Source organism: Diabrotica virgifera, chromosome 7 (assembly GCF_917563875.1).
Source record: "Diabrotica virgifera virgifera chromosome 7, PGI_DIABVI_V3a".
Lineage (NCBI taxonomy): Eukaryota > Metazoa > Arthropoda > Insecta > Coleoptera > Chrysomelidae > Diabrotica > Diabrotica virgifera.
The window spans coordinates 93,712,394-93,735,271 of NC_065449.1; the positions used below are offsets into that span (position 1 = coordinate 93,712,394).

General features: G+C 33.2%; 1 protein-coding gene across 3 annotated transcripts in view; it reads left to right on the forward strand.

The window, feature by feature from the left end:
* LOC114327501 (tubulin monoglutamylase TTLL4) overlaps positions 1-22,878 on the forward strand; it is a 158,345-nt gene that overhangs the window by 113,661 nt on the left and 21,806 nt on the right. For all 3 annotated transcript variants that reach the window (XM_028276140.2, XM_028276139.2, XM_028276141.2), the window contains 3 exons: positions 4,731-4,981; positions 13,174-13,358; positions 16,722-16,795. In XM_028276140.2, coding sequence (XP_028131941.1) covers positions 4,731-4,981; positions 13,174-13,358; positions 16,722-16,795 — 510 coding nt within the window. The remainder of the gene's footprint in view (positions 1-4,730; positions 4,982-13,173; positions 13,359-16,721; positions 16,796-22,878) is intronic.

Genomic DNA, 22,878 nt, shown 5'->3' on the forward strand with positions numbered 1-22,878 from the left:
AATTAACAATATTGTTTACTTTTTAATTTTATTCCCCTTTATAAAAAATACCTACATGTTAACATATTGTGTAAAAATCAAATCTACTAAATTACTAATTAGTTTAATTCCACAAGCTTTTCACCTATGGCTAAGTACGATTGTGGCATCTGTCAGATTCGTCAATAATTACATGAAATAAGTCTCGACACACCCAATACAGTATATGACGTCATAATTAATGACGCACTGAAAAATGATCATGAGAACAAGAATAGCCACTTTCTGTCAGTTGTTGTTGCGTGAAATAGATTTCCGACTTATTTCGTATGCTTTAAATGATGACGCACGGGTAAAGACTCGCGGACTCAACTGTATATGGTTCTGCATATATTGTGCAAAGCAAATGTTATTTTTCGGGAATATCTGTTCATCAATAATGTAAGTAATAACATCTTTCTTAGACCTACAGCTACAGTACCTGATTTCTTAATCTAATCAAAAATCACCTGTAAAAATTAATACAAATTCCTCTTTATGGAATACGTTACTACGAGCCCTAACAAATACATATCATATACAAGGTATCCAGAAACTCTCCTGACAAACGAAGACAGGAGATTCCTCAGATAATTTTTAAACAATTTAAACCCTATTCACCTAGTCCGAAATTGCTTCCTAAGCATAGTCGTATATATTAGCATAGACTGAGGCTACTCTCCGCGCTTCATGATGACAAGATTTCTTGGGATGGTTTGCGGTATCTCTTTTTAGCACATTGTATCGAGCAACTAACATGAAACTAATTGGGAGTATAGGCACGAAAGGAAAGGACTACTGTCGCAGCTTGTTTAATCTCAAACATTCAATTTTCATATTCGATATTAAACACTCTTTTTATCACACTAACGCAATTGTTATTATATTGCAAACATGTGCGGGCTATTTAATTAGTTTAATTATTGCAAATCATAAACAATATTTTTGGCAACGGACACTAATTTTGCTGACTAAATAAAAACCTTTGTTCGTTGGTCACGTGGGCTATGACCCAATTCATCTTGCCGCTTAGAGAAGGCATACATTAAAATCCATTCGAGTCAATTCAACCAGTTCAGATTCACTTCGATTCACTTCAAACAATCATCATGTAATCTCATCATGATTATCAGTTCAACCATCAAACGAATCGGTCAGTAAAGCATCGTCATTAGGTCTTCCGGGAAGTTAGTGTAGTTTACAGAAATAAATTATCATCTTTAATTTGGTGTTTCACTAAGGGCGATAGATCCTACAGTTGAGCCGAGGTTTTTATACACAGCTTTACTATGTCTAGAGTGAAACAGCACTTAGCCAAAGAAAAAAAGATGGTGTCGTACTTCGCTCAACATGACACTCTGTCTATAACATTTATGTATATGTTCCTAAGGAAGCTAGAAGCCTCTTTGAAGTTGGTGCCTTGTAATTAGTTTTTTCAAATATCTTCAAAACGCTTCTATTTAGACAGCCGAAAACTGGTATGCGAATACCATAGCGTCATACCATATGCGGTCATAGGCGTCTGTTTTGGGTAGGGTAACTGATATTTTATTACATAACTTTTTTGTCTCTAACTTTTAAGCATTTTCTAAAAGGTACTCTTGGTTTAAGTCCGTAGGATGCACCGTTTTCTAGAAAAATCGATTTGAAAATTTTGGTTTTTTGAATTTGGTACAGCAAAAATCTGTACTCTGGTACAAAACTTCGGAGAGTTTTAAAGATAGAAATGCCACAAGGAATGATACTCACGTTAAACAACGATAATCACGTTATTGGCTTTCAATCCTCCTCTTGCATTACACGCTATCTGGGTATTTTCAAATCCTGTAATAAAATTAATGTAACATACTCAACCTCAACTGAATACAATTTCTCAGTCTAGTATTTTCGCGTTGTATATGATTTTTCAGTAGGTTGTGCAGTTCGTCGAATATCGAGATTGACATCCTAAAATAATTGAAAAAAAGACTCCAACTTTTTATCTCCTTTGATTAATTGGATGGACCCAAATAAGTATATTTTTTCGCTTTCTCTTCAATCCACGACGAAATACCAATAACATTAGAAGTTGTTCTCTATTCATGTTATACACAATTATATGATATAACAATGAATTAAATCTACATCGACACTTCTGCGGTAGTTTCACTGATCCACAGGACGTCCGTCGGTAGACAGCGACGGTTTCCGCCCAGTGTGTAAACACCAAATTGTATTAGAACGGGCGTAAAAATTGAATCAAATAATAAAACAATGATAAAGTCAATGTAATGTCGAACTTTTTACCCTCTAAGTGGTAAATAAATATAAATTAATACATAATATGTAAATCTTTTTCACATATATGTGAATAAAAATAAATCACATATGGCTCAAATGCCATCAAATTTTATATGGTCTTTGATTACATCTCTGTATGAGGTAGTTTCTGGTGTGTATTTTCAACGAACACTTTTCGTTTATAAATTCGCAAAAGTGTGTGTGTTATTGCGTTGCCGCTCCTGCAATACCCGGATCAGATTTATCGATGGATTCTTATGTAGTTTTTTCTTCTGAATCCAAATCTGAAAACGACATTTCGATATCTCTAACCGTCTTCGAGATAATCGCCCTCAAAGTCTAAAATGTGACGTCACAACCCATTTATTTTCTTCCGACACACTACACCTCAGCTGAAATCGTTGATAGTAAGTAGGCTAGTTTTTGAATCTCGATTTGTTAAGCAAAGCATAGGTTATTTACATTATTTGAGTTTGACACTTCGTGAATGTCAAACTAAATTTTAAATTAAGTATTAATAAAATATCAATGACGTTTGATAGTGAATTTAATTAGGTATTAATATAAAATAAATAAGATGTACAAAAATACAATTTGAGCATATTTTAAAAGCAATAATTTATTAACCGCTTTAAAAAGGTTTACACGAGTATAAGCCCTCTCCTTTAATGAGAAATGGACTGTTCCATTCGTTATGAAATAAAAATGGTTATTATAGTCGGTTCGCTAAACTCGACACAACTGGCTAGTGATTTTAGTAGGTAATTTTTTTGGTTTTTGCGAATTTTGCCAAAATTGGCAAAATTACTAATTATTTAGTACTTATTAACTATTTAGTAATTATTTTTTTTGCCAAATTGGCACAATTATTGACTAAAATCACTAGCCAGTTGTGTCTGAGTTTAGCGAACTGACTACATGAAATAATATTGTTTGGAATAAAAAATTATGGTCTGATATGTGCAATAACATCCTTCTTATGGAAAAAAATATTTGAATATTTTTCTCAAATTATGGATACCAACAACATTTTCATTTATAACTCTTTTATTTTAAATTTGACGAAGACAAGTCATAAAAAGCTCTTCGTGGTCTAAGATTTATGTAAAATTTTATTATTTTTATACGAGGTATATAAAAAATATGAATTTCGATCAAGAGTAAAGTGCCTTTATAGTTCATAACATTTAAATTAGAATGATATAATTGCACATTAAAACATAATTATTAATTCTAAACAACTTTTCATAATTAGACAAGGCGAAAACGGCGGGTTCGAAGGGAAAAATATTCCCATGAGATTTTTTTACATAATCACATTCGTGAGATATTCCAGAATAAGGTTCAAGAAGTCGCCCACGTGAAAAGTGGGCAAATTTTTTTTAATCAAATTGCAAGAATCAATATTTTTGGCCCAAACAATTTTTTCTTTAATTTTTTGGACCATTCTGGACAAAAAAGGTCTCTTATAATTTTTCTCTAAAGTTGATCGTTTTCGACTTATAAGCAATTTAAAATTGAAAAAAACGAAAAATGGCGATTTTCAAGGCTTAATAACTCGGTTAAAAGTTATTATTATGAAAGTCAATATATGACTATATCAAAGTTTAAAGCCACCCCTACAAGATCCTGAAGAAATTTTTGTCATTTTTTAATTACTAAGCTGTTATTTTTAAGTAATAATAATACGCGTCATGCACGTGTGCGGTCGCTGTAAATTCTGAGTGCGAGAGAGAAGCCATTCCAACAGTCCAATTGTGCATCTTACTCGCACTCACATTTACAGCGGCGTCAATATGATCTAACCGCTCTTTTTTATTAATTAAAAATCACAGCTTAGTAGTAAATTAATGACACAGATTTCTTCAGGATCATGTAGCGGCGACTTTAAACTTTCATTTAGTCACTTTCTGACTTTCATAATAATAATTTTTAACCGAGTTATTAAGTCTTAAAAATAGCCATTTTCGCGTTTTTCAAATTTTAAATTGCTTATAACTCGAAAAGGATCAACTTTAGAGAAAAATTATAAGAGAGTTTTTTTGTCCAGAGTGATCCAAAAAAACCTAAAAAGAATAGTCCGGGCCAAAAATATTGATTTTTTCAATTTGATTAAAAAAAATTGTTAAAAAAAAATTGGCCCACTTTTCACGTGGGCGACTTCTTGATCCTTATTCTGGGATGTCTCACGAATGTGACTATGCAAAAATATCTCATGGGAATATTTTTCCCAACGAACCCGCCGTTTCCGCCTTGTCTAAATAGCAATTTTCCATATTATGAATTAAAATACGTAAATAAACAAAGTTTTCGTTATGATAATGCTCGCATTTTCAGCTTGTTATTAATAAGTTTTTAAACAGAAACATTATGATAAACCGAATTTTGAATCACGGTATAAATTGTCAATCAACAACATTTAATCATTTTAGGTTAATATTTCGCCAAGTCTTCACAGCGCCTCTCCTCTGGATGCTCACGTAAAAGGTCCCTTAGTTCAATCAATTTTCGATTTAGCACAATTTCATTTACCGTCCAGAATTAGTGCCCTCAAACACGGTAACTTGCCAGAATGTTTCGACGCAAGATTGTATTCAACGGCCTTAACGAAAAGGGAGAAGAATAAACACGCCCTCTTCGAACAATTAGAAACTAGAGATGAATATCTTACCGATATTCTTAGGTATGTATTATGTTTTGATATAATAAAAGTTATATTTTTTATTATTTCACAACGGTTTTTTGGAAGTCTAACTTTTTTATCGCGAACTACGGACCAAATGCATTGATCGGTGTGGTGGATCGCGCAGAGTAAAGGAATGAACACATTGATGCAATTCAGCCCCGGCGCAAATTGAACCTAAGCCAGACACAACCTGCGTCGGCGGACTGCGTAGACAGTTCTGCGCATCTTACTATCAGTTCATGCGTTCGCAGGTCTCACCTGGGAAGGTTTGTCGTCAGCGTACAGTTTTCTTGTGCTTGGGACGGGTGACTCACCGCCAGATGTTAATTTTTACGTGTTTTTGTTTGCGATATGGAAGTATCTGAAATGAATACGGATGGTATTTACAAGTATTTTCCAGCTAAGAGACCGCTTTGCAATTAAATGCTGATAACTTCATTACCATCGGACCAGAAAAGCGGCACAGATTAAAACAGTGAATTTATTACATGTTAATTATTTTTAATTTCTTGTGACGTATCTAATGTAGGTTTATCCAATAAATCAAAGTTATGCGTTTACAAGAGCATATTATTTGAAAAATAAGGAGTACCATGTGTCATAATTATAATCTCATTTATACATGTAAAAACATTGTTTAGTATGTATTTCTTAAATCCACACAATCATTGGAAAATGATTCATGGTATTTAAAAATATCTGTTAATGACACTGTTATCGACAAAGTCGATCAATTTCAAACTTGTCATCATATTAGACTTTTGTTTATCGTTAAAAATTAAATGATGGTTGTGAATTGTATTTTTTGTGATTTTAGCAAAATACATAATCAGCAAAAATCGTATTTAAAACATGCGAACCGTTTTTGCAATCACAATCAATGCAGTGTTTAACTTATGCTTGTTATTATAAAGGTATGTAGAAATAAAATACTCAGTGTAAGATATCTTTTTATGCACCCGCTTATGATCAAATTCGATGTTTTTGAAAGTCGTACCGCTACGACTACTAGGAACGTGTAAGATATTTTTAAAACGTTACTAGTTACAAGTACGAAACTACCGTTTTTTAGTTGCCTACTCAATTCAGTACAAGGATCAGATACATCAGTATTTTGTAATCAGTATTTGTACTCAGTACCACTGAGAACCAGTATCAATAGTAACCGTTACACGTCCGCACTTATTTTGCCCGTCTCTATTCGTTACGGCGACAGCCGACGGTCGGGTTGGCTTGTGTTCAATATGCGGCACGCTAGAAAAATAACTGCACAGGTCACCCGTCCCGCCGGCGCAGGTTGTGACTCGCTTAGGTTCAATTTGCGCCTGGGCTCATCGGTGCGTCGACGACATGATTTATCTAGCAATATAAACGACAGCGTTTTTTCATGTCATGAACACATTGCTGCTATTAATCGCTGTCACGACGACGCATTTTGTCTCATTGATTACATTGAACCGACAACTACAGCATAGTCTGGAATGGATTCTTCAGGATCGGAGGAAGAGTTGATCCTGCTAGTTGCTTCAGCAGAATAAATAATAAAATAATTAAAACTAACAAAAACTCTAAATTAAAATACTTGGTAAAATACGGGATTCGTTTATCTCTTGGCTTATACTTTATCTCTCATACTTTCTGATGTTTTTATAATCCTCGTGTGATGAACCGATTCTATTAATTTCTCTGTTAGAACCATTGTAAATTCGCAACGACAACGACAGAAAACACAGAATAACGCTGACGCTGCGAGATATCATCGCACCGATGGTTGGTTCTCCTGAATTGCCATAGCCGTTCGTCTCGCGAAAATTTCGCATTGCAGTGTTGTCGTCAACGCACCGATTAATCGTAACAGTGTGTTCATTCCTTTATGATAAAATAAAAGCGACAGAAATGAAGTGAAACGACATATCGCGCGACCACACACTAGGGGACATCCATAAACTGCGCCATTGAGAAGAGGGAGGGTGGGGGGCTTGCTTATTTCGACGAAATACGACAGGGGTGGGGGGGGGGGTATGAGTGCACATCGACGTCGTTTAATATATTGGCATATTTAAATTTGTCGCTATTGCCTCTGTAAATATAATTTTTTACTAGCTTTTACCAGCATTAAAGTATCATATATTCATATAAAAACGTATAGTTTTTGAAATGAAATTGAAAATAAAACAAAACGTTTACGAATAAATACACCTTTGTTAAAATTAAAAAGAATTCTCTTATAGATAATTTTATCGCATACATTTCGTTTTTATCAGACACAGCCTTAAAATAATATTAGGTAGCACTTTTGTACAGGACAACAAACAATAAGACATTGTTCTTTGGGTTTAAACAAGCGCTTCTATATATACAGAACAACGTCTGGAAGCAAACAATGTTAAATTGTTAGTTCATTTTGTATGTGCTGCATACTGTGTGTGAAAAAATAGTTCTGAAAGAATGAATGGAAATAAAATATTGTGTTCTATTTAGTTAGTAAGTCGTATTTATACTTAGAGAAGATTTATACGCAAAATCTTGGTCCAATGCTATTTAAATGCATTCATTTTTTTCGAATACTCAGAAAACTAATAAAGATTTTTGAAAAATTTAAACGCAGATTGAGAGATTACATTATTACCGAGGGCCAAAAGTTTCTGAAAACATCTATAATGTTTATTTTAATAAGTTACAGGGATAAAAAAGAGAACATTTAGTCTGATTTTTAAGTTCAAAAATTTCATTCAAAAGAAATCTTTTGTTTATTCTAAGGGACTTTGAGCCCTCGGTAATAATGTAATCGTTCATTCTGCGTTTATATTTTTCAAATATATTTATTAGTTTTCTCAGGATTCGAAAAAGAATGCATTTAAATAACATTAGACCAAGATTTTGCGCCTACCCCCTTAATTGTTCTTGTTATGATACATTCGCAAATAAAGTTTCAAGGTTGATTAAAAAAACCAGAAATAACATTGATTTTTTTTAAATCACTGAAAGGGGGGTCGTGAACTGCAATGACGACGTCGACATGGGAGGGGGGTCCGTCTGTAAACGACGAATTACGACGGAGGGGGGGTATTAAAAAGTTTGGATTTTTTACGACATAGTTTATGGATGCCCTCTACGTGGAGTAGTAAACGCAGTCTCATGTGTGTTTCTTAATAAAATAAGATCAAGTAAAATAAAGTAAAGCAAAATAAATTAAAATAAAAGTTCTCCTTTACCAGATCTATTTCAAATCAATTCCAGTAGGAGTAGAACATAAAAGACCAATTGGGATGCAACCAATTTATCGTCTAATTCGCAGTTTTCGCCTTTTTTCATTTCGACAACACTGGATGCTACACCTCTTATCCCTGAACATTGACGTAATTTTCTTAGATTGGACATATAATGATTGGCTTGGAACCAGGAACAGACTAGAAGTGATCAAGCAAAGTTCTTTAGTGATGAATCTCGATTCTATTTAATGCATGATGACCGAGTCCGAGTCAGAAAACGACGTGATGAAAGAGGAAATACATAGATTTTTGTCGAACTGTCACCGCACTGTTGGGGTTATGGTGTGGGGTGCAATCGCTTATGGTTTAAGATAACGTTTAATCTTCGTCAGAGGATACATGACGGCTCAGCGATATGTAGAAGAAATTGTGAAACCTTAACTCATACCCTACCTTCACACGTTCCAACATCCAATTTTTCAGCAGGATCAAGCAAAGACACACATTGCAAGAGTCACCTGACTTCGTGGACTTGTTTGAACAGGTTGATCCCCAAATTTATCGTCAGTTGCAAACTTGTGGAACATGATGGGTCGGGTACTTCTTAACTTGGAGCAACCTCCTCGAACTTGGGAGCACTTCGTGAGGAGTTCATTAGAGCATGAAACGACATACCCCAGGAGGATATTGACCACCTAATCAGACGCGAGCCCAATGGGCTCCAGCCCATGTGCATTTAGGAGTGTGTTTCACTCACAAGGTTCATCAACACATTATTAATTGATTTGCCCGTGTAAGTTGTTTCAATCATATTATATACAGTCGGAAAAATGAAAGAATACCCACGAACGATCACATCAATCACTTATTTTGTATTTGCTATCTTTTTCTATAACAAACGTTTGTTATTTATAGAAAAAGACAGTAAATATAAAATAAGTTATTTATAAAAGAAAAAAAAACAGTAAAATCCTGTATAAAAGGTATATTTAAAAACCCTCAAAAGAGCCACATCAAAATTAGGGTTTTTAAAGGGCCACATCACACTTTTGAGGATTTTTAAATATACCTTTTATACAGGATTTTACTGTTTTTTTTTTGTATTACATGGTATACAGCCAACCACAGGAAAACTTTTTCCTTGTGAATTTTTAAGGGATTTATGTGATCGTTCATGGGTATTCTTTCATTTTTCCGACTGTAGGTACCTTGTATAAAGGCTAATTTATCTTACGACAGCGTACAATAATAGACGGCACACGTCCCCGTTGTCGCCCACAACATAAATCAGCCTTAATTGTACAAAATATTTTCAAAATATAATAATTCATAATGTGTATTCGGATGTCTACGTCACTTGGTATAAATGAATTATATTGTTAATTATAGTAGACATATTTTAATCAACGAAAACATTTCGTTTATAAATTCGCAAAAGTGTGTGTGTTATTGCGTTGCCGCTCCTGCAATACTCAGACAGATTTATCGATGGATTCCTATGTAGTTTTTTCTTCTGAATCCAAATCTGAAAACGGCATTTTGATGTTTCTAACCGTCTTCGAGATAATCGACCTCAAAGTCTAAAATGTGACGTCACAATCGTTTTATTTTCTGCCGACACACTACACGTCCAGCTGAAATCGTTGTTATTAGGTTGGCTAGTTTTTTTTATCTCGATTTGTTAAGCAAATCATAGGTTATTTACATTTGAGTTTGACACTTCGTGAATGTCAAACTAAATTTTAAATTAAGTATTAATAAATCATCAATGACATTTGATAGTGAATTTAATTATTAAATAAAATAAATAAGATGTTCAAAAATACAATTTGAGTATATTTTAAAAGCAATAATTTATTAACAGCATAACAGCTTTAAAAGGGTTTATACGAGCATACGGCCTCCCCTTTATGATAAATGGACTGTTCCATTTGCTATGAAATTAAAAGATAGTCGGTTCGCTAAACTCGACACAACAGGGCTTTTCATCGATTGTCATTTGTTTCGAGCTTCTGTCATATGTTGTATAATCTGTGTATGATATTAATATACACGGATTATGAGATATGACAGAAGCTCAAAACAAATGACTGTGAATGAAAAGCCCTACTGGCTAGTGATTTTAGTAGGTAATTTTTTTGTTTTTTGCGAATTTTGCCAAAATTGGCAAAATTACTTATTATTTAGTAATTATTAACTAATCAGTAATCATTTCTTTTGCCAAATTGGCAAAATTATTTACTAAAATCACTAGCCAGTTGTGTCAGAGTTTAGCGAACCGACAGTATATGAAATAATATTGTTTGGTATAAAAAATTATTGTCTGATATGTGCAATTACAGTGCCGGCAAAAAAAATCTTTACATTGAACATGCGATGTGTCTGCGCTTGGAAGGAAGGGTAGGGGAGGGGGGATAGGGTACTTGCGACGGCAATTATCTGTAGTTTACGGACCGCTTGGCTTATTTAGGGTATTCTGCGCGTTTGCACTGTGAACAGTTGGTTTTGTGCGGGTAGTCAGTGTTAAGCTTCTTCTCATTTACCGCGTAAAGTTTGAGATCGTCAAATTCTAAATTGAACTGACAAATATGGGTCGAAAGACACTCACAAAAGAGGAGAAGGTTCGTGCTTTAACATTACTGGAGAAAGGAGACTCTGTAAATACCGTAGCACGTGATAGTGGTGCTTAAAGAGTGGCTATTTATCAACTGAAACGTTCGGCTGCAACGTTTCAGTTGATAAATAGCGTCTCTTGAAGCACCAATATCACGTGCTACGGTATTTACAGAGTCTCCTTTCTCCAGTAATGTTAAAGCACGAACCTTCTCCTCTTTTTTGAGTGTCTTTCGACCCATATTTGTCAGTTCAATTTAGAATTTGACGATCTCAAACTTTACGCGGTAAATGAGAAGAAGTTTAACACTGACTACCCGCACAAAACCAACTGTTTACAGTGCAAACGCGCAGAATACCCTAAATAAGCCAAGCGGTCCGTAAACTATAGATAATTGCCGTCGTAATTACGCTATCCCCCCTCCCCTACCCTCCCCTCCAAGAGCAGACAGAACGCATGCAAATTGTCTTCAAATTTGGTGATTTATTTGGCAATGTAAATATTTTTTTTGCCGGCACTGTACATCCTTCTAATAATAATGGAAAAAATATTTGAAGATTTTTCTCAAATTATGGATACGAACAACATTTTAATTTATAACTCTTTTATTTTTAATTTGACGAAGAAAAGTTATTCTTCATAAAAAGCTCTTCATGTTCTAAGATTTATGATGCAACCATCAAATATAAAATTTTATACGAGGTATTAAAAAAATATGAATTTCGATCAAGAGTAAACTACTTTTATAGTTCATAACATTTAAATCAAAATGATATAATTGCACATTAAAACATAATTATTAATTCTAAACTAGGTACTTTGCATAATATAATTTTTCCATATTATGCATTAAAATACGTAAGTAAACAAAGTTTTCGTTATGATAATGCTCGCATTTTCAGCTTGTTGTTATTTTGAAAACGAGTTCCGAAGTAGAAATTTGTGGCCAAAATAAATGTGTGGTTAATTCCCACTAAATATATTTATCTAACAATAAAACACTGAAAACGTTTGTTTTCTATACTTCCACAAAATTTATTATAACTAAGTGACTACAGCTGTTTCGGCAGAGTGCCTTTCTCAAGTGATATAGTTTACAATGTGTTTGCCTTTTTAAGTCTTCAACTGAAGAGGTTTAGGAGTGGGGAGCTGTTTGTCTCGAGTTGGTCATTCAGAATTATATCTGTATTTTTCAGTTTATTAATTTCCATAGATTCTAAAAAAGATAGCTTAAGGCCTTTATTTTGAATATGCAGAATTTGAAACTCTTCATTGAAAGAATGATTATGATCTAGAAGGTGAAGTGCGTATGTAGAAGTGTCTGTTTTTCTATTGTTGAATGCCCTTTTGTGTTCTGCTATCCGTTTGTCAAAAGTTCTGCCAGTTTGACCGATGTACGTTTTCGGACAGTCACCACAAGTTAGTTTGTACACACCACTCTGTAGTTGCTTTCTCTTTCGGCTTTTATTGTTCTTAATATATTTGCTTAAGTTGTTGTTAGTTCTGAAAGCTGGTGTTATTCCTTTCTTTTTTATGTATCTGGCTATTTTTGTTGTTATCTTGCCAGTATATGTGAGAGAGCAGAAGGTACTGGGTTCTTTCTGTGGTGGTGGATACACTAATTTCAGGGCTTTCTTATGGAGTTTTTGCAAGCCCTGAAATTATTGTATCCACCACCACAGAAAGAACCCAGTACCTTCTGCTCTCTCACATATACTGGCAAGATAACAACAAAAATAGCCAGATACATAAAAAAGAAAGGAATAACACCAGCTTTCAGAACTAACAACAACTTAAGCAAATATATTAAGAACAATAAAAGCCGAAAGAGAACGCAACTACAGAGTGGTGTGTACAAACTAACTTGTGGTGACTGTCCGAAAACGTACATCGGTCAAACTGGCAGAACTTTTGACAAACGGATAGCAGAACACAAAAGGGCATTCAACAATAGAAAAACAGACACTTCTACATACGCACTTCACCTTCTAGATCATAATCATTCTTTCAATGAAGAGTTTCAAATTCTGCATATTCAAAATAAAGGCCTTAAGCTATCTTTTTTAGAATCTATGGAAATTAATAAACTGAAAAATACAGATATAATTCTGAATGACCAACTCGAGACAAACAGCTCCCCACTCCTCAACCTCTTCAGTTGAAGACTTAAAAAGGCAAACACATTGTAAACTATATCACTTGAGAAAGGCACTCTGCCGAAACAGCTGTAGTCACTTAGTTATAATAAATTTTGTGGAAGTACAGAAAACAAACGTTTTCAGTGTTTTATTGTTAGATAAAATGAACTTCCATCAAGTAACGGTCGAATCCATCAAATATATTTATATTAAATTGTTTTTAAGGAACTTAACTGGTGATGATGTGCGGCATTTGATACGAGCAGAAGATGAACTGACTGTTAAAGGAGGCTTCGAAAGGATATTCCCTACACAGCAATCTCACAAATATCTACATTTTATGGAACCAAGATACTACAACAGGTTGTTCGATGCGTGGGAGGAACGGTATGGACACCAGAGAGAAGCAGGTTAGGATTTTATATAATATAAAACATAAAAATATTTCGGAAGTATTTGATCAGAAACTATGACAACTATGTACTAACATTATTCACTGTTGTTCTGTTGTTGATACAAACAATAGGGAACTTGCATAAAATTTTAAATTCGAAAATAATGCTATAAATCACAACAGAACATAATTTAAAATATATATCGAAGAAGAAAAAGTTGTTTTAGTCTTTCGTTTGTCCCCTAAAGATTAAAAACGAGAGAAAATTCAAATTATAGCAGCCAATCTAAAAGAATCTCTATGTTAAGCTTTGTCCACAAAATTGTATAATTTTCAGTGACAATAAAGCATATTTATTATGTATATTCTATTCTAACGCGCCCTCATTGGTCGTGACGTCGTAAAGTTAAAAATGTTCAAGTTCCGCGCTATTAATTCATTACGTTTGATATTCGTTTACTTGTTATAGTCACTTTATGGTGTATCTCAGTTTTATAATTCTTTAGATAGTTGCTGTGAACAATATATTTGTAGTATTTGAGTGTTTTTGTAAAGACATTTTTTTTAATTACCGAAGAGGGTTTTTCTAAAAGACAGTCTGATAACTTACCCATTATGAACATAAACTTTTATTATTATGATTCGTTTATTTTAATTTTATAGTAAAAACACTTAAGAAAAATATTGTATAGGTAAATATCATTCAATCTGTAATTTACATCTACAAGAACATACCAAAAGTTCTATTTTCTTTTTGTTCAAAATACACTTGACTATTAAGCAGACAACATTGTATTGTTACAACAATACAATTAATTGTATTGACTATTAATACAAAAAACTATTAGGGTCGATTTCTCATACCTGCGTTAATCTATGGTTCAGTTGAACCAGGTTCACCCGTGATCTGTGGTTTTGTTTGAAATGCATTTCTCATTGCGCGTTCATGTCAGCGCTCGTTCTACAGCTTTCGAGAAATGCCAATAGATGGCAAAAGGTAAAAAACTGTCGCCATTTTGAACTACCATTTTTATGCTGTTTTTGAATAAAGTTAAATTTAAGTATTTATAGTCAAATAGTCATTTTAATAATTATAAATAAATATTATAAAAACAAAAATAATGTTATCGTTTATCGTTAGGCTTAATATAATAAAATAGGATATATTTATATTATGACAGCGTTTCGTGTTAATACAACGCATGCGTAGTCCATGGAATCATCTGAACTGAGTTCTGAAATCTTCGAACGGCCGAATTCCACCGTTCAAGCATCGTTTAAGTTTAAACTGCCATCGGTTGAACGTGAATTGAGAAAGACGATTTTGACTTTAAACTGACGTTTACTAGCAGTTCAGGTTAAACTGGAGTTGAACTCGATATGAGAAATTGGCCCTTAAGCAGACAACAGACGTTAAATACTTACATTAAAATTATTTTCACATACATGAAGACCTTGAGAATGAACTAAAATGTCTTAGGGTCGATTTCTCATACCTGCGTTAATCTATGGTTCAGTTGAACCGGGTTCACGGGTGATCTCCGGTTCTGTTTGAAATGCATTTCTCATTGCGCGTTCATGTCAGTGCTCGTTCTACAGCTTTCGAGAAATCCCAATAGATGGCAAAAGGTAAAAAACTGTCGCCATTTTGAACTACCTTTTTTATGCTGTTTTTGAATAAAGTTAAATTTAAGTATTTATAGTCAAATAGTCATTTTAATAATTATAAATAAATATTATAAAAACACAAATAATGTTATCGTTTATCGTTAGGCTTGATATAATAAAATAGGATATAATTATATTATGACAGCGTTTCGTATTAATACAACGCATGCGTAGTCCATGAAATCATCTGAACTGAGTTCTGAAATCTTTGAACGGCTGAATTCCACCGTTCAAGCATCGTTCAAGTTTAAACTGCCATCGGTTGAACGGGAATTGAGAAAGACGATTTTGACTTTAAACTGACGTTTACTAGAAGTTCAGGTTAAACTGGAGTTGAACTCGATATGAGAAATTGGCCCTTAATGTTCTTTCAACATGCATGTAACCACTTTATTAAATGCAGTTGGTGGTTTTAATGGTTGTACTTTAACACAATGGTACTTCTTCTCTTCTTCAGGTGCCATCTCCGCTACGGAGGTTGGCAATCATCATAGCTATTTTAATTTTTGAGGCAGTAGTTCTAAATAGTTGTTTTGGGCTGCATCCAAACCATTCTCTCAGGTTCTTCAGCCATGAAATTCGTCTTCTGCCGATGCTTCTTCTGCCATCTATCTTTCCCTGCATTATGAGTCGCAGGATGTCATACTTCTCGCCCCGCATCACATGTCCGAGGTACTGTAGTTTTCTTTCTTTAATTGTAAGTACAATGGTACTAAACAACACTTATAGTATTTACTTTTATTATGAGACAGGATAAACGTCATTACAAAATATTTCGATATATAAATTATTTAAATACACAGAAGATTTTATATTTGTACTTCTAAGTTATGAGTTTTTGAGGCGTGAAATTTTAAAAATCTTATTTTTAAACGAAACTGAGCATTATGCAATAAAACAAAAATGTCCCTATTATTAACCCGGGAGTAGTCGCGCTCACTTCTGTAACGTCGATAGTCGCGTGTGAGATTCTATCTCAAAATACGAATTTAAAACAAATTTTTATTTTGTACTATTTTTATCTACTTTTTATATTGAAAATATATATTTCTAACAATTTTATTAAAAAAACCTGTGTTACCGGCCACCTGCCAACATCGGCCACCTGTCCTAACGGCCAGTTTAAAAATTTCCCAAACCAATTATATGTAGACTACAAAATCTGGCAATAGCGGCCACCTTTCTATATCGGCCAATAGTTCTTTCATTTTTAGTGGCCGTTACTGACAAGTTTTACTGTATTACGAAAAAGGATGAAATGTGAGATTCTATCTAAACGGCGCGACTACTCGCGTGTTAAAGCTAATTGGTTCTCCCCAAAGCCATAAATTCCACAAAAAGAAGAAGAAGAAAAAAAATTCCGACGCATTACTACACCCTTCCTCGAGGCACTTACGAATTTTTTTCAAAATTGCAAAATTTTTCATCAAGTTATCGCGAAAAATGATAAAAATTGAGATTCTATCTCACCGCGCGACTACTCGCGGGTTAAGAATGGGTTTCAGTAAGAGATTGAAGAATAAACTGGAAAAAAAGATTGAATGACAAATATTGGAGGGATGCAAATTATTTACCAGAATGCGAAAAATGGTTTTACTGTTTTGTTTAGAACAAAAAAAATATTGTCAGTTCAGACACTGTTTAATGCGTTTTTACTGAGCATTTGTATTAGGCCTAGAAAATACTAATGATGTTTTATTATAATTTTAAGGTATCGCCGTTCTAAGAACTCTATGTGCTCAACGAATTCATCTAAAAGTACCCGTACAGAGTACCTTAAGTAAGGTAAGCTATTTTTAATTTAAATTGTTACAATATAAACATGCTTGTGTATCATTTTTCTATTATCAATCAATTTCTTCCTATTTAACAATCCATTATATTCTTTGTTATATATTTTATTATAAACTATCGAACTGTGTTTTTCTGAAATATAAAAGAACATTCTGGGAGATAAAAGTATATGGTATGAATATGTAGATAAAAATACTGTGTAGCAGTAGTAACGTGAATTTTCTGGTTTTTCTCATGATTTACCATATTATAATTATTAACAATAAAGTTTTGTCTTGATCGGTTTTACCTATAATAGGGTATGTGGTAATAATTAGGAGCAGTAACCTGTTATTACTACTTTTCCGATAGATGTTAAAACTGTTACCATGATTTTAAAGACTTTAAAACATGTACAACTGTTTAAGGTACTAGTACACTCTACAAGACCAAAAATAATAATTTTTTTCAAGAATGTTTTTTTCGGTACCTTTATTAAAAATGAACATAAAACTTTTTACATATTAATATCTAACTCTTAGAGAGTACAAAAAATATATCTTTTGTCATTTATGCACGTGCACCAATATTGTGGATTGCGCAAAAGTCGAGGCTTCGAAAATTGATGGCGGACAGTTAATCTCAGGATTGGGATATCTGAAACAAAAAAATCGTACTGCATTTGAAAAAGGAAGGTTTCCTACGTGACAATTTACCACAATTTGACCAAAAAATAAAAAAATAAATATTTTTTAACCATGAAAAACTGAAGAAAAACGGGCGATTTTTTCACAAAAATGTTTTTTGCGGAATTTTTTACTGACGGTGGTAAATTGTCACGTAAGAAACCTTCCTTTTTCAAATGCCGTATGATTTTTTTGTTTCAGAGATCCCAATCCCGAGATTAACTGTCCGCCATCGGAACTACTTTTTTTCGAGGCTTCAACTTTGGCGCCCTCTACAATATTAGTGTACGTTCATAAATGAAAAAAGATATATTTTTTGTATTCTCAAGAGAGTGAGAATAAATTGAAAATAATTTTTCGATAATTTTTCGAAAACTTGTTGCCTGGCAATAGACACGAGAGCCCGTGGGGCTCGAGTTTGAATAGCAAAGAGTTTGAGAAACAAACTGGAGCCTCATTTATATATTCGTACTATTGTGTGATATTCGAAAGATTGTTTTAATAATTAGCTACAAAATTCAAGTCTTTGTAAATAAACATTCAGTGATATTTATCACAATTAATGTTTTACTACTTTTCAAAATGAATAGCATTAGCTGGTCTAACAAATATTCAGACGAAGATATCAATAAATTATTAGTTAAAATTATTTATAAATAATACAAATTTGTTCATAAAATATCTTACCGAATTACACTCGAGCGCTTAAAATTGCCGATTTGTACTTCCCTCGTACAATTTGACGTTAGATACAAAACTAAAACTAAAAGTTTATTTTGGTTAATTTTCAAGTCTTTGTACCTAAATTCAGTGACATTTATCACATCTAATGTTTTTCAACTTGTCAAAGTGAACAGCACAGTTTAGCAAATATTCAGACGAAGATATCAATAAAATATTAGTTAAAATTATTTATAAAAATGCAGTTTTATTCATGAAATAATCTTACCGAAGTACACTCGAGTGCGTAAAATTGCCGATATGTATTCTCCTCGTGACAATTTGACATTAGATGCAGAACTAATGTCAAATGCAGAACTAATAAATTAAAAGTTTATTATGGATTATGGTCCATTTTCTTAAATGTGACAGTTGTCAAAACTATGAAACTCGTTGTAATTAAACAGAAACAAAATGCCTAAAAATTATTCCCACTATAATGATGTAAGTAGAAAATTCCCACTATAATAATATACTCTGATTGGACAGAATTAAACACGTGAGGAAAAATCATAGTACACGATTGGAAATTAAAATCATTAAAAAATAATTAACATTAACATCATAAGAGAGTGAGAATAAATTGACAATAATGTGACAATTTTTCGAAAACTTGTTGCATGGCAATAAGACACGAGAGCCCGGAGGGCTCGAGTGGTTTTGACAGATTATTGTCTTTGTATAAAAACATTCAGTGACATTTATCTCAATTAATGTAACACACCTTTTTCAACTTTTACTACAAAGTGAATAGCACAGGTTAGCAAATATTCAGATGAAGATATCAATAAAATATTAGTTAAAATTATTAATAAATACAGTTTGTTCGAAGACATAACAACAAAAGTAGCCAAATTTAAATGGAGCTTGGCAGGCCACACTGCTAGACAAAAGGGCCAACGTTGGAATGCAACAATACAACAGTGGAGACCTTACGAAAGTTTTGTTTATCCGAGAGGAAGACCACAGATGAGATGGGTTGATGATATTAAAACAGTAGCCGGAACAAATTGAAAATATGCTGCTCAGGATAGAGGCCGATGGAAGGAGTTGGGAGAGGACTATGTCCAAATGTGGACGATAGAAGGCTAAGAAGGTTTCATTCATGAAATAATGCACACGAACGAAGCACACTCGAGCGCTTAAAATTGCCGATTTGTATTGTACTCGTGACAATTTGACATTAGATGCAGAACTAATACCGCATTTATACTCAGTCCTGTTGGACAGGGAATTGGGCAGGGAAGTGGGCAGCGTGAATGTGTAAATAGCTCACTCGCGCTGCTGCTACTCATGCTACTTCCATTGCACGACGATGCCTCAAAAGTCGGTTTTTGTGGCGGAAGTCAAAGGGGAGGCAGCGCGAATACGAGTGAGTATTCACATTCAGCTACTCTCTCTCTCTCTCACTTGCCGCCGGCAAAGCGGTAAGTGAGTAAGGGAGCAAGACGATGCTGTCGTCACATTCCATTCTTGTGAGTCGTTCGGTAATGAGTTGTGAGGACATTGGCGAGGAACTGATGTGAACACCTCACTCGCGTCGATATCGTATTTCGGGCAATATTTCCGTCAGCAGCAGCAGTGGCAATAGCTGAGTATAAATCCGGCATAAGAGTTTATTATGGTTCATTTCCTTAATGTGACAGTTGTCAAAAGTAGGAAACTCGTTAGTAAACAGAAACAAAATACCTAAAAATTATTCCCACTATAATAATGTAGGTAGAATATTCTCGGTATAATAATAATCTACCCCCTCTGTGACTCAGTGGTAAGAGCGCCTAACCTTTGGATCGAAAGTTCCAAATGGTAGTGAGTTCGAATCTCACCAGGGTCAGGGATTTTTTCATTTATTATAAATTAATAAATGAAAATAGTTTCTGTCCTTGTGGGATCGGTACTCACCGGAGGGACCGCAGACGTTCGGATACAATTAGCGTCTCTTTGGAAAGACAATGACGTCGACTTTGCAAAGTAACAAGACACTTACTCAACACACACTACACATTACACCTGAGTTAGTGATAAGTTATACAATTACGTGGCTAAAGGTTCTAGTTCTAAACCAAGGCCAAAATCAGAGAAAAAAAATAGTAATAATCTGATTGGACAGAATTAAACACGCGAGGAAAAATCTTTCTACACGATTGGAAATTAAAATCATTAAAAAATAATCAAATTAATAAGCTATACTCGTTTATGATTAGGCAACTGTGAATAAAAAATTTATTTTATTTTTTTATTGTTTAGACCAGTTAGTTTGAAAATCAAATGGTAATGAAACTATTTGCAAGCATAATTGAAAAATGTCAAATGAAATATGTATTTGTTTTTTAATTTATTGTGCTTCATTACCAATTATACAGGGTGTCCCGAAAAGATTGGTTATAAATTATACCACACATTCTGGGGCCAAAAATAGTTCGGTTGAACCTAACTTACCTTAGTACAAATGTGCTATATGTGCTTAGTACAAATGTGTACAATATATCGAAAACTATTAGAGATTTTTTATTGAAAATGGACATGTATTATTTTTATGGCAGGAACATCTTAAAACAAAATTATAGTAAAATTTGTCCACCCCATAAAATTTTATGGGGGTTTTGTTCCCTTAAACCCCCCCCCCCCAAACTTTTGTATATCTACCAATTAACTCATTATTGTGGTACCATTAGTTAAACACAACGTTTTTAAAACTTTTTACCTCTTAATATTTTTTCAATACGCCAGATTTTATCGAGATGCGGCTTCTTTTTTAATATATTTACATAAAAATTTTATGGGGGTTTTATTCCTTTAAACCCCCCAAATGTTTGTGTAGGTTCCAATTAAACTATTATTGTGGTACCATTAGTTAAACACAGTGTTTTTAATACTTTTTTGCCTCTTCGTCTTTTTTTGATAAGTCACCTTTTATCGTGATGTGGCTTCTTTTTCAAAATATACCTAAAAATGTAAGCTCTAAATAAATTTTAAGATTATTAACAGGTGTCAATAATCATACTTACCATATACAAATATGTGGTGGATTCGACAAATATTCAAAATATCTCGATAAACACTTGCTTATCAAAAAAGTACTAAGAGGCAAAAAACTTTTAAAAACATCGTGTTTAACTAATGGTGCCACAATAATAATTTAATTGAAACGTACACAAAAGTTTGGGAACATTTTTTTGGGGCGCATAAATTTCACTTTATTTTTTAAGATGTTGCTGCCATAAAAATTCCACATGTCCATTTTCAATAAAAAATCTCTAAGAGTTTTCGATATATGAAAAAAAATCGATTTTCATTTTGTAACTTCAAAAGGCTGTAACTTTTTTCGTGTGCACTATTGTATATAGGTAAGTGAGTTTCAATCAACCTATTTTTGACCCCAGAATCTGTGGTATAATTTATGACCAATCTTTTCGGGACACCCTGTATAATTTGTATTTCTTACTTAATTATTAGTACTATATTGGAACAGAAATAGTGTATTTAGAAATTGATGTCCTCCCAGTATATCTCTTTCTTTATAATTAAGTTTGTAGTTTAAAAAATATTAATAATATATTTATTCTGGAAAGAAAGAAAATTTGTTTAATCAATTATACAGTTGTATTACATTACTCATAAATAATACAGAATAGAATGGATTTATCACATTTTTCACTTTTAATTCGTTTTTCTTGTCATGGTCATTCGTGTCAAAGGCGAGAAATTTCATGCTGGATACCATACAGAGTGTTTGTTCTCAATGTCGCAGTAAGTCTGATCTGTCTGTGGATCATACTCATATATCTGTGTGTAACTAACAACACGTTCTTCTTTTTTTAATTCTTTTTATGGATAGACTGTGATAGTTTCTGACGTTATTTAGAACGTTAGACATAGCTTCTAGCTTCCGGAAGATACTTCTAGGTAAACTAGTCTAGTTTAGAATAGAATAGGGTAGAAATTTTAATACTGCTAATATTGGAAGAATTTACAGATATTAAAATATAAATAAAAATTATATATAGTATTTTTACTACAAAAACGTTATTACGTAGGTCAAAATTTTTGACGTAAGAGAACTGTCAAAACATTAGAATGTGACTTTTCATTATTGCTATGTTTATTATAAACACGGCAATAATGAAAAGTCACATTCTAATGTTTTGACAGTTCTCTTACGTCAAAAATTTTGACCTACGTAATAACGTTTTTGTAGTAAAAATACTATACATACATAAATCCAAAACTATAACACTATAAGTACATATAATTTTTTGACACGTTTTTGATATTTTGGTCTTTTTTTATGCCTGCCACCTTTTTTAAATGCCTTCTGCATTAAATTGAAACCTTAATAAAACCAAAAAGATATAGATTTTCTTCGTCAATTTAGTGCTATATATAGTTTTTGTCCGTAAAGTACAATTGTAGATTTTCAGTCGAGAGGTTTTGGAGTTTATGTATCGATATATATCATACTAGTGACGTCATCCATCTGGGCGTGATGACGTAATTGGTGATTTTTTTAAATGAAAATAGGGGTCGTGTGATAGCTCATTCAAAAAGTTATTCGATTCTCTATTCACTAATATAAACAATAACATAATTATTTATACAGGGTGCCCAAAAAAAATGGTGTTGAATTAAATTAATTGAGATAAAAGAAGAATGTATGTAATTTATTTAATGCCAAATACATTTTACTGC